Source organism: Mus caroli, chromosome 2, assembly GCF_900094665.2.
Source record: "Mus caroli chromosome 2, CAROLI_EIJ_v1.1, whole genome shotgun sequence".
In the NCBI taxonomy this organism is placed as follows: Eukaryota; Metazoa; Chordata; class Mammalia; order Rodentia; family Muridae; genus Mus; species Mus caroli.
The window spans coordinates 56,451,811-56,470,481 of NC_034571.1; the positions used below are offsets into that span (position 1 = coordinate 56,451,811).

Below are 18,671 nucleotides of genomic sequence, written 5' to 3' on the forward strand. Positions count from 1 at the left end.
CATAGCAGTCCTGAAAAAACGGCCACATAAAGAATAGTCAGACCCTTATATTCATGTCATGTGCAAGGACACTAAGGGCCTATGACAGACACCTCTCCAAGTGCAGACATCTTGAAAGGATCTTGGGATTCACAGAGATCTTGAACTCTATGCTGAGACGCAGTGCTTTAGATAGATTGTAATTTCCTCTTAAAAATCATGTTACCTTTTTGTCAGTAAGAGAAATACTGAGAATATTCAAACATTTTATCAGCTTCAAGAATACATGAATATCACCATTTTCCTCATTATTCCTTTTCACATTTATTGGATAAATATTAATATATATTAAATGATATTTACAAATTATTGCCAGTTGTTTATCTGTATCCATTGTACTAAGTACATAGCAAATGCTGATTTTTTTTTTACTGTAATCTGTTAAAACTGTGGAGACTTGGGGTGCATAGCTCAGAGCTAAAGGACATGCTTACCAGTCACAGGCTGGATTGAAGAATGGAGGTAACAGAAGAGCAAGGTAGCTCTCGGGACGAAGGTACTTCCTCCAGTTCTGATAACCTGAGTTTGGTCCTGGGGACCCACATGGTGAAAAGAGAGGATTGCAATGGTAAGAATGCCCCATTATCACCACACACAATGTATAAATTGGTGCAATAAAATTTTAAAAGAGAGAATGTATGTGGATCAGAAATCAATAGCAACAAAACAAAACAAAAACAAAACACTTAGATTTGCTTAACCATGGGATCTCCAGCCCTTTTCCCAATGTGGTATTTTGACAATTTTATGCTGGCTTTGTAATCCCTTCCATGACATTGCTAGAATTTGGAGGTTGAGTAGGGGAAGACTCACCTAATTTTTCATTTGTATCTAATGCACTACACTCTGAACTCTGCTGCTTACTTAGGCAGACTTGCTATGTTATGACAACAGACTCACCCTGAAAGGTTTTTTTTCCCATTAATCATATTTCTATATTCTCATTTCAAATTTTTAAAAGATTTTTGTTTTGTTTTTTTGTATCTTGCGTATGGTTTAATTAAATGTAAAATAAAAAAAAAAAAACCTATTTCTACCAAAAGAGTTGGCATCTTTTATTACTGTATCAAGGGTTTTATTTATCCAGATAAAAGAAATATAGGAATATTAGAAATATAGGAATATGCATCTCATCTACATTTCACATTAATAGCAGAATAAAACATCAACTCTGTGATTTTTGTTTCTTTTACATAATACAGTTTTTAAAAACTTAATTCACAAACTATAGAGTCAGGTCTTTAAGCGCAGGTTATGCTGTGCTTGTGTGCTTTGCCTGGAAGTGCAGCACATGTATATCTGGTGCAGTCTCATTGCGTCCACACTCAGGGAGGAAGCTGCCAAGTGCCGTGCTCTTCCTTCCACTTTGCCTCCAGACTCTGCTCAGCCCATGAGGTGGGAGGACACATTTAAGGTGACTCTTTCCTCCTTACTTTTCTGAAAACACCCTAATAGCCGCACCAGGGTTGTGTTTCCATGGTGATTCGAGATCCAGTCAAAGTAACATTGAAGAGTGAGCATCACAGTACTGTGTACATTAAATTATAGTTAAAGGGTTTTCCCAGATCTGTTTAATTTAAAGGCCGTATTTGGGAAAGAGGTATGAGAAACCTTATTTAAAATGGTTAAGTTATGTGGTTTCTATTTTGCATGAGAATTCCCTCCCAGGAATAAATATCTATACATCTTAAGAGGTAAATTAGGGGCTAGAGAGAAGAACTGGATTCAATTCCCAGCTCTCACATGGCAGCTTACAACTTGTTTGTAATTCTAGTTTCAGAGACATCCAATGGTCTAATCCAAGGGCACCAGGTACAGATGTGTTACATAGACACACATATAGGCAAAATACCTATACACATATATAATACAATATTGTTAAATAAAATAAATTCAGAAAGATAAATATAATGGAAAGTGAAGGATGTAAAAGATAGGTTAATTGAGAAGTTTTGATCTCCAAGGTTATGTTAGTATATTTGTAGTCATATTAGTTATATACAGATGAAATATTTTTTACTTTTTTAAGTGTATTTTTATTGTATATTGAATTGGTAGATATTTTTGGTGGGTTTATATTATACCAGAACCCTGTAAAGAAGTTGGAAGTAATTAGGGTGTTTAATTTTATTTTTATATTGTTTATTTTCTTGCCATTTCCTCCAGAACACTGGGATGAATCCCGTTTTGCCCTGGAGTTGTTCCCACACTGGCAGGGTTTGCAGAGCACACTCTCTCATGTAGAACAGACCAGACTCCTGGTATTTTGTTCCTCTTGCGTGCTTTATTTTCAGGAATGTTAACAAGGGTGAAAGAACCATAGATCTTTCATGTACTGAAATGTTTGTAGATTAACTACAATTTCCCTATTCTTATATATACTTACATTATCCCATTTACTTCTGTATTTTTTCTTGATCCTATTTTCTAGGATCTTAATCCTCTTGTTTTTTCTTTCTCCTTAGTTCAGTTTAATCTGATACTTGATGTTGCTATGAATTCTGTCTCACTATGTCTAAAGCTCATATAGAAATATCCAGACTCAGTTGGTCTTTTAATATTTGTTTAAGTTCCAAAAAGCTACATGAACGTGAACCCCATGTTTTCTGTTTCTTTCACCGCTACTCATGTTTTGGTTTTTGGTGCTGAGTTTACCTGGCTCACACTTAGAACTTCACAGCTTTTCACTCCTTACCAACCTGTCCTCTTCCCTTGTGTCTCTTGATTTGCATTGTTAGTGAAGCTCTCTAAGATGAACCTATCCTGCACTCGGGTGAAGGTAGATGGGTTCCTCCCTGGGAACTGAAGGTCAGCCTGGTCTGCATAGCCAGTCCCAAGTTGACCCTTTTTTTTTTTTTTTAAGGCACAGTTCTTTTTTTTTTTCTATTCTTTTTAAATCCTCTCCTCTTAAACATAATTCAGAAATGATGTGAATTAGTATTGACTCCACTGAGTTGCCTGAGCACCCAAAGTAAACATCATTTTTACATGCAAGAATCCCAACTAAAGTTTAGAGAGAATACTTCATGCTAGACTGACATAACATGCCAGACATTGCTATATATGCTACTGAAAATATATCTCCTTTATTTAAAATTAATTTAAATTAATTTAAAATTAATTTCTAGGACTGGAGATACATCTCATTGATAAAGTACTTGCCTAGAATGTTTTGAGGTCATGGACTTAATCTCCAACAATGACAAAATAAATTAATAAAAGTAAATAATAGAACTGGGTGCTGTTGGTGCACACCTTCAATCCCAGCACTTGGGAGGCAGAGTCAGGTGGATTTCTGAGTTTGAGGCCAGCCTGGTCTACAAAGTGAGCTCCAGGACAGCCTGGGCTACACAGAGAAACCCTGTCTCGAATAACAAAAAACAAAACAAAACAAACAAAAAAAAGTAAATAATAGAATTAATAAAAATTAGCCTTTTGAGGTTTAAGTTACTTAAATATAAGAGATTATACCAGCTATAAAAAAAGATAGGACTTGCCTCAAAGTGTAAACTGAGCCTGTCTACAATCCTAGCACTTGGGAAACTGAGGCAGGAGGATCTTGATAAGTTCTTGGTGACATACTTAGCAATTCCTGTCATGTTGCTCTGAGGTCTCTATACAGGGCTCGGGTTAGCCTTGACTCAAGATCTTCCTACCTCAGCTTCCCAAGTGCTGGGATTATAGGCATGGCTCAGTTTGCATTGCTTTCTCAGAGGGGTTCCTATCTTATGCCTAGTATGTTTTAAAAGGCAACACAAAAACATTTTCAGTTATCTTTTTGGCTTTGTGTGTGAGTGTGTGTGTGTGTGTGTGTGTGTGTGTGTGTGTGCAGTAAGGAACACTCCCTGTGTCTCAGGCATGCTAGCAAGTATTCCACCATTGAGCCACATGCCTAGCCCAATTTTTTATTATCTTGATATGAAGAATAAACTGACTTTTTGAATAATGGCGTATTAGCGTCTGTTTCCTCTTTAAGTATCGCCCAATACGCTGCCTATTTCTGACATGCCTATTTTTATATGATACCTGCTTTTGAAAAACTAATTGATGATCAGTAAACTATCTTAGTTCACAGAAGGACATCTTTCAGCTCTCAGACGGGGTTCTCTTCATAGATTCAGCTTGGGGCTTATCCCCGTGGAGAGTGAATATGACATGCAATACTTACCTTATCAATCACTTCACTAGTTACATACTCCAAACTGGAACTTGAAATAGTTCATTCTGTTGTATTATGCCTCAAAATAAATTTGTTTGTTGAATGATTAGTTCCGATTTCTCTTGCTTCCTTACTTGAAAATACAATAAGTTTGGTTCTTACAGTATAAAATCCACTTGAATAATATTTGAGAATGGAAGGAAAAAATACAAGTTATATCTTTCTAGTGTTAACATTCTCTCTGACATGCACTGCAAACATGTAGTCGCCGTTAAGGAAGGTGACATTAAGGCAAGATAAACTGGTACATACATACACATGGTCCTGTAGCAAGGAGGGTGAGACAGCATAAGGTACATAGGAGACCCTGTCAGAGAGAGAGGGCAGTGGCAGGAGGGAGAACATGGAAAAGAAAGTTAGTGTTGAACAAGAGTTAATGTTATCATTGGCCACATTAATCCTAAATCCCTTCCAACAAAAACAGTTGTCTTGAGAAAGTTGTTACATTGGTACTGTGGAAAATGGCATTAACACATTGTGCCCATTCTAGCCACACACTACCTCAGAGGGTCTTCAGAAATCCACTTACATTCCTATTTTCCAGTTACCATGTTAAAGTATCTTTTTAAATTCTTTACTGAATGCTCCGGATTCTAAAGTTTTCCAATGCAGGCTGCGGGTGCTGGCACACAACTGTGAACACAGCCCTCTGGAAGCTACGGCAGGGCAATCTTACAGACCACAGAGTGACTCCATGCCTGTCTCAAAGCGGAAAATGTTGATTTGCAGCATATTAGCAGCCATAGTGTTAATGGTAGAAATTACAGTGTGCTACTTGACATGCCAATGCCTTCCCTTTCATGGTAAGAAGAACAAAACTAAGAAAAGCTCTATTTTTTTATCCTAAACTGAAAGATTTTCATTTTTAGTTACTTAATAGAAATTTCTGACTCACCTGAATCCCCTTTGCCTGTACCAGTACACTCCATGATTTTTTCACTAGTTATCAAATCTAGACATCAAAGAAGGTTGGCACCAGGCATATTCCAAGCCAAACAAAAATGTGTCGTTCCTGTATTGCCTTTTCCTTCAGCCTTCCCCAGTCCCGGTGTGCTTCTAATGCGCTCAACATGAGATCAGTCACTCTTAGTTATGGGAAAACCAGACTTTGGAAAGAAGGATGTTGTCATTGCAATTCTCTCTATTTTATCCTCAATTTCAGGTTAAACATTCTTTTTAGTTCTTTTAGCTCCCAGTAAAATAGTTACTGCAAATTTCTAGTGGCAATTTTTAAAGGAAACCACTCTATTTGTTCTAATCCCTTTTTACAATTGAACATTAAACCATCAAGCATTCTGTTCCCATGATGCCCTCTCCTTTGACTTTGTCACTTACGTTTGATTAGGTCATGGTGGCAGTTTGGGTACAGGGGCTGCAAAGATGGCTCAGCAGTTAAGAGCTCTCAGTGCCCTTCAGGGTGTCTGAGGCCTGTGGTCTCCATGGGCGTCTGCACAAATGTGCACGAATGTACACACACCCCTACACATAATTAAAATAATAAAATTGAATCTTTATTTTGCTAATAGCTAGCAGTGACATTAATTGAATAAAACCAAAAGTTACTCAACACTGGGCTGCCAAAATGGCCCAGTGAGTACAGGTACTCACTGCTAACTCTGCAGCCTGGATTCATTCCCAGGTCTCAGATGGCAAAGAGAGAACAGATCCCCACCAGTTGTTCCTGCATTTGCACACAAAATAAATAAATGTAAAAATGGTTTGAATTTGAATTTAAGAATTATACAGTTTGGACTGAATTGTAAGTATATGATACTGGGATTTCTTCAGATTTCAGAATTTGTCTGCTTGTGGCTTCAGATAGCTTGCCAGTCAGGATTAGAGGTTTTGTGTTTTTCCTCTGGACCATAGAATGCATGACCATAGTGTGTTCTGGGGGAATCAGTTTTCAGCGTCAGAATATATGTAATACCAGTGTAGGCCACAGGGTGGGAGTGAAAGGCAAGGACTTGTAGCCAAACAACCCAAATGCATAATACATTATCTTGATAAACCTCTCACATGCTTACTCTTATTTTTAAAAAAACTGTAACAAGAGACAATGGAATTGGTTTACATATATAGGCATTATTAGTGACTATCAAAGGACAGTGTCCGAAATTTCTTCACTACTAAGTTTCTGGGCATAGAGGTGCTCAGTGATCAGATTAGCACTTCTTCTTAACTGAGTATGAAATTTTATTATAATTACCATTAGTAGAGATAGTAATCAAAGAAGTTACTAGAAGTAATTTGTATTTTCTATCTCCCTTTCTATCGTGTACTTCTATTTTCTTTTCTTGGTCTCATTTAAAAAGAAAAAAGACCTATCATATTTTTTATGTATACATAAAACCTCCTGTACTGTGTGAGAGAGCATGTATGCACTGATGTGGCTGGGTTTAAGTAGGTGAGTGTTGTATTGTGCTTTCTCATGTAGTTTGGAGGCATATACAGTGTCATCGTTTCTTTTTATCTTAAGGTGAGAAGACAAGAAGTTTCTTCTGGAAAAGAAACCTCAAAGGATCTCAACATCCCTTTGCATCACGAAAGGTGGTTCTAGAGCCTTCTTTGCCAACCCAAAATGAATAAATATTACAATATGCAATATTTTGCATAGTTTAAGACTTTTAACAATTATTAAAGAAAAATAGTTGATCTTAACTACTGCAGTAGACCCGCGTGTGGAAATGAGCTAGCTATATCACGTGGCTCCAGGTACACGAGATGTAAAGCACTGACCTCTGCAGTCTCCCCGTCTCCACAGCCTTGTATTGTAACTGTATTGTTTGGCATGGGTGACTCCTGATATGAACCAGAGTGAGGAATAATTACTACTCTAGTTCTGATGTTTACAGCGAGCTGACCTGAGGCTTGTAGCAAAGTATGGACGGGTAGATTCACTAACCTGCGGTGCACTTATGAACTTTTACTATTTGCTTTGTACCTAGCTCTTCAAATACTAGAATTGTTTGAGGATATTTTTTTGAAGTTAAATTTTATTTTTAATGTTTCACTTTCCAATAATTCTGTGGTCCATAAAAACTATGCTATATATAGTTAATTACAATATAAAATCATTTGAAGGTATAACCATAACATTTTAAAATATTGATTTGTTTTTAGGGATAATATAGAGAAGACTTTCTGGGACCTTAAAGAAGAATTTCATAGGATTTGCTTGCTAGCAAAAGCACAGAAAGACCACTTAAGCAAACTTAATATACCAGATATTGCAACTGGTAAGATTCAATTTACCTTGTAATATTTTAATTGTACTTGTTGAAATTGATTTCATTTTCAGTGTAAAAGTGCCTCCAAATTTGGCTTATGAAAAGTGAAGAATCTACATACACCTTGCCACTTATATTTCAAACAAATATATGCTATTAAATTCTGGGAAGATTTAATTTATCTTGTAGCAATTTTTATTGTACTGGTTGAAACTGATTTAATTTGCAATATAAAAATACCTACAAATTTAGGTTATGAAAGGCTAAGAATCTGTACCTTGCCCTTTATATTTTAACAAATATATGCTATTAAATTCTATAATGTACAATATAGAATTCTTGATTTTTTTATATTATTTTCATTGTATATGGTGCTGTATAGATTTAATAGAATAGCCTAATTACCAATCAGACTAATGAGAAGTACCATCTTGATATACAGGACACATGTCTATATTTTCTACTTCGGTGTCATATTAAACATTAACTCACGTGTCAGTAAGTGACCTTAAAGCAACACTGACATATATGAGCTAATGACAATTATAATATCATATTAGTTTTTAATCTAAATTCTGCCTGAAATGTTTCTGATAATCTAGTTTAAGAATAAAACTAAGAATAAAAATGTAGAATTCACATTTTTGTAGACCTAGTTCTCTTGGCAGCAGATAATAAAAATTGAGTATAAAATACCTCTTAGGGAACATCTGTTTTGCACACATGTCGGGTTCATGTTTTTATTGAGGTAGGGTCTCAGCCTGCTGTCTGAGACATAGAACTCACCATGTCAACCAGGCAGGCCTCAAACTTGCAGCAATCCACTTGTCAGGCCCCGAGTGTTAGAAATGTAGGCCAGAGCCACATGGTTAGTGCAGTGTTTGGGCAGGGGACTGGGGGCGGGTGGGGGGACGCAGGGGGGACGCAGGGGACACGCAGGGGGGACGCAGGGGGAGTATTTGCTTGCTTGCTTGCTTGCTTGTTTTTTAAACTCTAGGCTATCATCTTGGTAGTTGCTTCAGTAGTTACATATTAGTAACAAAATAACAGAAATTGAGTCTAGCATCAGGACACTTCGGTAAACAAAACAAAACAAAATGATCATTTGTAATTATGGATTCTCTTATTGCCCTTGTGATTTAGGATATTCTACAGGCAATTCCTAAGCAATATGATTTACATGTTTTCACTCTGAGAGGTGGGACAACAATGATGATGAGCACATTTTTCATTAAAGATCCCTGTTTTCTGCGGCTCTCACATTGTAGCTTTAAAATCATTGATAGTGTGGGTTCTCTTTTTGCCAGTGCTGGCACTTCTATTTCCAGAGAAGTTGGACCTTGTGGTGAGTGGAAAGGAAGTCAGGCTTTATAGATAGAGAGAACTTGTGTTTCCCCTCCTGGTATCTTCCTGACTTCTCCAAAAGAACTTTTAATTTCTCCATTTTAATTTTTGTAATGTTCATTCTACACAGATTAAAGATATAAAAATAAGCAGTTTCACTGAAAATAGGCTTGCTGTATCTAGAATTCATAAGCATGCTCTTTGAACATCAACATCTTATCAAAACATTGTAATAGTGATATATTCTTTGTTACACAGAGAACATAACCCATTATCAATTACTTAATCCTTTGACCATTTTTAAATTGCTTAAGTCTAACTCTTAGTATGTATCTGTCAACCTGAGCACTGAGTGTTTAACTTCAGTTTTTTCCCCACTAAAGCAGTTTCCTAACATTATTCTTGTGCTTTATAGAAGCTGTGTCACAGATAGTAAGTAAGCCATTACTCTTGGAGTGTTTTAGATCTGCAGTAAATCAAGTAAAGCTTTGCTAGCTCCAAACAAAGCCCAGATGTTCAACACTGAGCCCTGACGGTATAGCTCTGTACCATCAACGGCTATATCTTAGGGGGAAAGAAAGAGCACACAGTTTAGAAACAGACACCTGCGCAGGGTCTCCAGACACCCGTGTCCTTACCGTGCCTCTTCTCCTCACTCACTCAGGGGGATAACCGTGAGGAAGGGTAAGGGGGCAACTACATGTTTAAGCAAATGTCTCCTCATGGGACAGTAACTAGTCTAAAAGTGGGGTCCTGTTTTGTTGCCTATTAGAATAGAATAGAGGATTAGAGGTGTAGACGACCATCAACTCTTTTGTCAGCATTCATGATAATTTGCAAAAGCAGTCTAAACAGCCTATGTGTGCATTTTTCTAGTCTAAAATTTTTCATTTTACTTGTTTTCCTTGCAAAACTAAGTGTTATTGAAACAAACAAATTACAAAAGCTGCGTGCTCACTGGCTGCTGTCTGTCGGTGTGGCACTGGGTGACGGGTATTTCCGTGGACTTTGTTTCATTTTATCTAAGCTGGGGCTTGGAATAGTCATGGGATTAGCTCAAGTCCCTTTAATCTGACTACACTTGTATACCACTCAGTAGTCCAAAAGAAAATATCTGCCAACTTACTGCCACTGCTTGCTGTCTCTCTGTTTTCTTTGAAGGGGGGTTAGGTCAAGTGTTAAGAAAGTCATTCAAAGCACAGTTCTGTCAGCTTGAGGAATCCTCCCTGTGTAGAAACCAACTTGTCCAGTTTATCATAATGGTTCTGAGAGCACTCTGGAGTTGACTACCTGGGACTAGTGCCAGATTTAGCATCACTAGCTACTCTACCTTGGAAGTAGCCATGGAATTAACCTCTCCATATCCCCTCCTTCACATGTAAATTAAGGATAATAATAGTGCCTGTGTTGGCGTTATTCTGAGTATTAAGTGAATTAATGTACATACGACAGTCAGTGCATGGCACATGGAAGTGCTATCAGTGTTAATAGTCGTTGCCATTAGCAGCAGCTGGAGATTCTAAAGTATTTACCCTGTTCTCCTAAATAGCATTTGAGAAAGTATTCTTTCTCAGGTATTACATAATTTTATTCCTGTTTCCTAGCATTTCCTGCCACCCCTCAAATCTACTGCCAAGAAAAATGACTACTTGAGAATAAATGGGGTTTTATCTACCTCAAAGGTCAAAGAAATCTAGTGGAACAATTGAGTTTGGTCTCAATTACTATCCTGTCCCCAGTTACAGTCTACCTAGTAAATGTACAGTATAATCCTAGACCCTGTGAGGAAAAGAACACAGTATCATATGTGTGCCAAGCATTAGGTGGGACCTCGGTAAATAGAGAGCAGAACATGGTTCTAGATGTCCTAGAAACCTGCTTTAATGGGGGAAATGGAGTCTATTTGCTAGCATAAGATTGTTCTATCCTCAAGTCACCTAAGCATCATGGGAAATCCATCCAGAGAATCAGTGACTAGATCAAGATGGGAAGGTCAAGCAAGAGTTAGGCAAAGAGCTAGGCATGGGTAATGTGATAATCATAGCACTGGCAAGGCTGGAGCTGGAGGAATGACAGTGTGGAGGCAACCTGGGTGCCATGCCGAGGCAGTCTGAGGAAGAGATGTAGTAGATATGTATGTAATGGTACATAATGGACCAAAGAAGGTGGAGGCATTGTACTGCACATTGTATCCAAACAGAAAGCTTTGTGTGTTGGAATGTGCTGTGGCAGCATGTAAGTGTCTTAAGACCCCAGTGATAAAAGGAAAAGAAATAGATTGGCATCTCCTGAGTGCCTATTAACACAGACAGACTGTGGAAGGTGCTGTGTGTACCCTGAACTCTGATGCCTGCTTCATTGGTAAAACCTTCATTTGGGAATGTATGGCTTTACTAATGACTATTCATCCATTGAGTAAAACGCATTACAGCACACATTGTATTGCATCCTACAATTCCAGTCTCTGGGTTGTGGAGTCAGGAGGATCAGCAGTTGAATGCTCACCTCACCTACATAGTAAGTTCCAGGCCAGCCTGAGCTTTAAGAGGCTCTATCTCCAAAGACAGCAACAAACAACCAGATATGCTACAAAACACATTGGCTTCTTAAAATAACATTGTGAAGCCTAATCTTGTTTGTTTTTTCAGTATCTCAGAATCATAAACAAGGGTAGTACTTTGATAATTGCTGGGTGTGGTTTGGTTTAGTTTGGTATTATAGCTCTTGCTGGTCTTTTATTACACTGTGGCCTTTGTTGCTTTGTTTTTAAGATTTAATTGTAATTGTGTATGTGGGTATGTGCATGAATGTGGGTACCCATGAAGACCAAAGATGTAAGGTCAATTACGGGTGCGATGAGCCACCCAGTGTGAGTTCTGGGAACTAAACTCCAGTCCTCTGGAAGAGCATAGGTACTCTCGCCACTGAGCTATCTTTCCAGCTTAACATTGTGTTTTCTGAATTCATGGTCTGCACTTCTGTTTTGCTTGGCTTCTCTCATACACCAGCATTTGCTGGTTCTTGTCTTCCCTTAACAGCTCATAGCTCCATTGAATTTGCTGTGGTCTCTGTAGCTCCAGCTCTGTTTCCTTGGAAGTCACCTTGCCAGCATCTGACTGAAGCTTAGAGATTGTGTTGAAGAAATGATGAATGAGCTAAAGACACTCTAGTTCCCACCTCACATCTGCTTGTTTGTTAAAGGGCCTTTCTAAATATGAGAAAGTGACTTACAAATACAGTGTTAGTCTTCTCTTTCTTTCTTTCTTTTTTTTTAGACAGTCTTTCTATATAGACATGGCTGTTCTTGAACTTGTTATGTTGACAAGGCTGGCTGTAATTCACAGAGATCCACCTGCCTCTGCCTCCTAAGTGCTGGGACTAAAGGTGTGTACCACCACATTCAGCCATATTCACATTTAATTCCTTAAAGTGCATCCCAGAATGTCAGCCTCTTTTACCTCTACTGTCTTTTCCTTTCCTGACCCTGACACCACCACTCTTTCCCATGAACTCTTAAGTGTAGACAGTGACTAAACTGACCAGAGTTATATTCAGTAGCACACTGCTCTAATTATATATATACATACATATATATGTATTACATATGTATACGTTTATATGTATATGTATAAAGCATTTCCCTTTTAAACTTATTTGTCTAAGTAAGCTTACAGTTGTAGCTTCTTTTACAAAGTAACTAAACATATATGCTGTGAGTGGTTTTAAGTGTAAAGCAGTCTAGCTGAGAACAAGACGCTAAGCTTCCAGAGGAAAACCCAGCAGAAGACAAAGCAATTAGGTTGCAGCCTGTACACTGTGTGCTCAGTTCACCTGCAGGGGACTGCTGTTATCCTCAGGGAAGACGATAGCAAACACAAAAATGCCAGTTGTCCTCAGTTGTTATAAAAGCCAATAGAAAAAATAATAACCCTCTGTTTAAAGCTGGTTCAACACTTTTTTCAATGATTTGAATGTGACTATTTGCCTTTTGTATCTGTTTTCCTGCAGACACACAGTGTTCTGTGCCTATACAGTGTACTGATAAAACAGAGAAACAAGAAGCGCTGTTTAAGCCCCAGGCTAAAGATGATATAAATAGAGGTATGTCGTGCGTCACAGCTGTCACACCAAGAGGACTGGGCCGGGATGAGGAAGATACCTCTTTTGAATCACTTTCTAAATTCAATGTCAAGTTTCCGCCTATGGACAATGACTCTATTTTTCTACATAGCACTCCAGAGGCCCCGAGCATCCTTGCTCCTGCCACACCTGAGACAGTGTGCCAGGACCGATTTAATATGGAAGTCAGAGACAACCCAGGAAACTTTGTTAAAACAGAAGAAACTTTATTTGAAATTCAGGGAATTGACCCCATAACTTCAGCTATACAAAACCTTAAAACAACTGACAAAACAAACCCCTCAAATCTTAGAGCGCCGTGTTTGCCAGCTGGAGACCACAATGTGTTCTATGTAAATACGTTCCCACTTCAAGACCCGCCTGACGCACCTTTTCCCTCACTGGATTCCCCAGGAAAGGCTGTCCGAGGACCACAGCAGGTAACTGCTTTGCATTAACAAATATTTTATTATGTGTGAACACACATTTTATCATACATGTGCAGATACAAATCTGTTTTAAGTTATCAGGCATCCATTTAAAATTAATGACTATCCAGAGTTGAGGCTTTCAATAAAATATGTAAGTTCTGTATTCAAGGACATGATTTTCGAATGTGACTGTGCTAAAGCTTCCTTGTGATACTGTGGCATGGCTTTACCTGCTTCGTCCTCTTCAAGCACAGCTTGTTCACATCAGTGCTTTAATGAATGCTTTATTAAAGTCAGTTACAGGCAGCAAATAATTTTTTTAAAACTTGTGTAGGTACAAATAATAATGTGTAATTTTCCATAAGTAGATAATTGCACCAAATATTCAAAATAAACTGTCATTCAGCCTACTTGTGTTACATTTCTAGTTTCAGCAGTACAGAGGTCTGTAGTGTTTGGTTTGTTTACTAACCTGACACTAAGCAGATATCCTTGTACATTTTTCAGATAATCCCTGCATATGAATAATGTAATCAAGTGTCTTCTTTACTGTTTGTGAAGCACAAGGACTTTATAGCCCATGAATCTAGTCCTACCATCCTTTCTTCCAGATTCAGGTTCTTTCACAGAAATAGTCCTTTTTGTTAGGAAGAAAAAAAGTTTTGTTTAATTTCTGAAGGTAAATGCTAAGTGTAGAAATGTTAAAATAAATAGAAGCATCTCATTAGAACTTTCAAACATTTGATTTTCTTTCAGATTAAAAAAAAATACTTAATACATTTGGTTTACGTATTCCTAGCAGTTATAGGCTTTTTGAACAGCATGGAAAGAAGCAGTAGTCAAGCTGTAGGATGTTTAGTAGTGGGTGTAAGTAGAGATTCTGACAAGTCTTAATTATTAACTCTCTTATGTTCCACCCTGTACCTTATTTCACTTTATGGTCTCAGCTATAGTTGCTACCAAATGAAACAATTAAACAATTTCATGTGTTGCGAGTAGAGTTCCTGTGGAGCTGTGAACTGCATGGATTCTAATGCGAGTTATTCTCCCTCCATTATATCTCTTGCTTGTCCTTTTACTAGTCAGCCGGGCGCTCATGTTTCAGTAGATGGCACCCTGCATTGTGCATTTACTTTCAATATTGCAGCAAGGGAAACAGCTGGTATGTGATTACAACTTGATGGAAAAGTATTCAGCTTTAAAAATGCAAGAGAATTGGTGTTGAGCTGTCACAAGACATGGGGCAGAAGGTTAGATAATTGATATTTTGGCAGAAAAAGCAAAGAAATTGGTTTGATTTAAAGGCCATGTTACAGTTTTAGCTTGCAAAAATATTTCTTCAAATGGGGCTTTTAAAACATTACTTGCTTGCATTAATAAAGCTCCTAAATACAATTCTTGAGTTGTCCACAGTAAAAAGTTTGGGTTATATATTCTATTTTTACTTTATATTAATCATTACTACCAAATACGTATTTTTCACTTCCACTTTCATTGCAAAGACTAAAATATATATCAGCTTATTTCTGTTCTGTGTGGTTTTCTTGTTTTCTTTTTGCTGAGTCAGTAATTGAGGTTCCAATTAAATTCCAAGAACAGACCCAATCGGAATCAAAAGCTATAATGTCAAATTTCAAAATAAATTGTCAGGTGAAGAGTGGCTTACCAAAGTTAGGAACTGGCTCACTTTTAAGCTAATTTCTTGCTGTTTTACAAATCTTAATAAAAAATATCTTTAAGGTAATAATTTTTATTGCTAACCACAACAGTTTTACATTAGGTTTTTTTTTAACTGCAGTAACATTTGAATCTAGTTAACTCTTAACTAATTTCCATTTATGCATTTATAATTATTACTGCTTTTCTTTCATCAGGGAAATTTTTCAACCAAAAATTACTTTGCCCCAAATTTTATGAATTTTATTTTAAATATTGTTAGTTTTGTGGCAACAATCATGTCTCATGAAGACAAATTGAGTCCACATTTTAAGGCATTTGTACTAACACTTGAATGTGTCTTGCTTTTTAAACAAAGCTTATATATTAATACTGCTGTCCTGCAGTGCTCACTAATAGTGATGCATTGAAACCCAGATATTTTGATTAACAGTACTATGTTTATGTAAATACTTAACTAACTAGAATGAAGTTAAAGGCATAAAAGTTGTCAGACGCTGAACTAAGCTGTGTTTTATTAAAAACATATTACTAACTGGAGCACAAAGCAGTCTCTTTAAATGGTTTTCTGAGGTTACTCTCTACCTATGTCAAGGTAATTTACCTATGCCAAGGTAAGAATATGTTTTTAATAATCAGACTTACACAGTTCAGGAAAATAAGATATTTTTGTCAATATCATTTCTATTAATCACGTACCATCACACTAATTCATATACATATGAATAATATATATAACTAATATATTATTCTAGACTTCTTAAAAAGGTATTTACAAGTTTTTACTTCCTGATAATTACAATGGAGGTGGTTCTATTAAATTATAACTTCCTACATTCCTTTAATTGGGCAATTACTGATAAGTTTCATTTTATTCATTTACAAGAAAGAATAATGCCAAACTATAAAACAGAAGTAAAGTAAGAAGACAAAAGTATGTGTCTCAGCTTAGATTTTTTGATTTAATACTTGAAATTTTTAAAAGATGACAAATGGAATTTGTCTAGTAGTTTAAAAAAACTTCTCTTTTTGAAGAAATCAGAATGTTGATTATATGTGATTTGTTTATTTGTATTTTGAATTGTCTTTAATAAAACTGTGCTTGCACATGTACTATTAAAGACTATTAAATACAGAACCTAATATAGTCTAAAGTATTTGCCATTGTTTCCAAACTGTTGCCATGAAGATAACTAATAACTGCTGTATTAAACCTGCAGTGTTTTTAAATATGTAAAGATAAACTTCAGGGGGATGTGGTTAAGTTGTGCCAACTCTGGAAAAGAAATCTGCTTTCGAATTAGAGAATTTCAGATATAAGCACACATAAAAGTTATTCAGATACTTGGGTGTGAAATTTGATGCAAGTTGATTTTAAACACAAATAACAAAAGATGTTTTTGTTTGTTTCCTGCAGCCCTTTTGGAAGCCTTTTCTTAACCAAGACACTGACTTAGTGGTACCAAGTGATTCAGACTCAGAACTCCTTAAACCTCTAGTGTGTGAATTCTGTCAAGAGCTTTTCCCACCATCCATTACATCCAGAGGGGATTTCCTTCGGCATCTTAATACACACTTTAATGGGGAGACTTAAATCACGTTTGGAAACAGACAGATCATGTTCTCTGTGGTGGTTTTGGATTTGTAATGCTAGAGAATGCTTTCTTGTAAGCCAAATTTAAGATTGTTTATAAAGTTGTCACTTTATCTTTTAAGAGATCATTTTGTATAGAACTATAATTCATTATATTATTCATGTTTATACTATAATTTCTACATTTCAAAATTACACATGTGACTTACAAAGTTGTGCAGTCATAATTTATGTTTCAAATAGCTAAGTTTATTGTTTGACTCTTGTGAGGTCTATTAAATTTAGTAATATCAAATGTTTATAGGGTATTCAAATTTTATTTGAATTTTTAATTATTTTGCTACAGGTAATATTCCTTTAAAATACGTATATAACGTACAGAGAATAACAGACAATATGATCTAAGTAGATATCGAATCAATCATTAGTTGCCCAGGGAAATTTAAACATTATAGATCATTTTTAAATAATACACATAGTTTTAATTTTTACTGTGTGTATAGGTGCATGATTAAATGACTTAAATATTAAAAGTGACTTATGTCATGATTATTAAAAGTATTCTTTGTTTCTGAGGTAAATAAATAAATCACATTTGGGGAGGGTTCATAAAATTCATGTCTGATGGGATTTATTACACATTAATAGGTCACTTTAAATTTCAAAATGATCTTTCAAACTAAGCATTCTAATTTTTTTCCTTTTATTGGAAACAAATGTAAAAGCCTGTAAGGAGAATACATATTTATTAATTTAGATTAGAAACGTTCAAATTCTTGTTGAGAAATTTGCTATTCATTGTTAGCAGCCTGATTGATGGCCACTGGAGACATCTTAGGGTACCAAGTATGCAGTGCGGCAGAACTGTTTAAAATGAGACTTGCCTTCCATTCTTCATGATTCTTGCTGTTTGAGCTTCTCTTCCCACTCCCCTCCGCCCCCAATTTTTAAAAATGGTTGAGACACGGCTTCCATTTTATGAAGTAAGCATTGACTTGTAGCTTTCAACAGTAATGTAACTGTCCTTGAGCTATGTCTCATACTGGAGGGTTTAGCATGGGGGAATTTGATCAGGCCTCTGTGCCCAGTGGAAGAATGAGAATGGTACCTCGACTTCTCAAGGTGACGAGCACATCACATTGACATCTTCCTCACCAAGGGTGACATAGCGATTATTAGGTATGCACTGTGAAGGGTTCTGAGGCATGTACATCTTTGCCACTAGGCTGAATGGAAATGCCTAGACAATTATCCAAAGACTCTTTTCTTCCCAGCTTCCCTTCACTATACATACACACAACTTCTCAGTATGTATTAATAAGAATATACCCCCACCACCTATCAAAAAAAAATAAAAGGATTTTTTTTTTCCTCTCCTTGCCTCTCACACAATTGACATCTTTACTGGCTTGCTGACAACCAAAGAGAACTCTATCCCAAAAAGTGACTCAGAGTGGCCCACTACCCTCTTCTGGAACATCCTATCCTCACCACTTTAGTAAGGTGGGAATTTAAGATTCTAGCAGTACCCCAAGCTCCAACTTCTTAGGGCAGAGACCCTATTGGGCCGCCAGAGGGGCCTTCTTTCCTGCTCTGAAAGGTTGGAAGGATCCCGCAGCTCGAAAGGTAGAGTGGACACCGGCCAAGTCTATCCCCTCTATCCTATTGCTGTGCGGGGTGACTGGGCTGTCTCTGGGCTTCTGCTAGGCGTAGCCGGGTAAGAACAGCTCCCAGGTAAGAAAGCTACGTGCGCAAAACGCTGATTTTGGGGTGGGGGGTGGGGGGAACCACCCGTGCCTGCCGAGGCGAGGCAGTTGTGAGCGGGATGCCTGAGAAGTGGGAGGTGAATGTCCTCGGGATGGCCCCCCCCGGTGCAGCTTTCCCCGGAGGCTGAGGCTGCTGCCAGCGGGGACATCTGCTTTCTTACACTCCAGCCTGGCTCACCCCGCCCCCTCAGCCCCGGGTTGCGTGGTTATTTTACCAACACCGGGGGAGGGAAGACTTGAGGAGGTAGAAAA

At 37.3% G+C, this 18,671-nt stretch overlaps 1 protein-coding gene across 9 annotated transcripts in view; it reads left to right on the forward strand.

Moving 5' to 3' along the window:
• The window catches only part of Tank (TRAF family member associated NFKB activator), a 74,357-nt gene extending 56,328 nt beyond the window's left edge, over positions 1-18,029 (forward strand). For 8 of the 9 annotated variants that reach the window (XM_029473588.1, XM_021151212.2, XM_021151221.2 and 5 more), the window contains 4 exons: positions 6,738-6,808; positions 7,382-7,497; positions 12,841-13,391; positions 16,477-18,029. In XM_029473588.1, the coding sequence (XP_029329448.1) occupies positions 6,738-6,808; positions 7,382-7,497; positions 12,841-13,391; positions 16,477-16,653 (915 nt within the window). In that variant the 3' untranslated portion in view covers positions 16,654-18,029. Of the gene's footprint in view, positions 1-6,737; positions 6,809-7,381; positions 7,498-12,840; positions 13,392-14,529; positions 15,151-16,476 lie in introns of those variants that run through there. The other variant, XM_029473607.1, reaches the window with a different exon arrangement.
• The last annotated feature ends 642 nt before the right edge of the window (positions 18,030-18,671 follow it).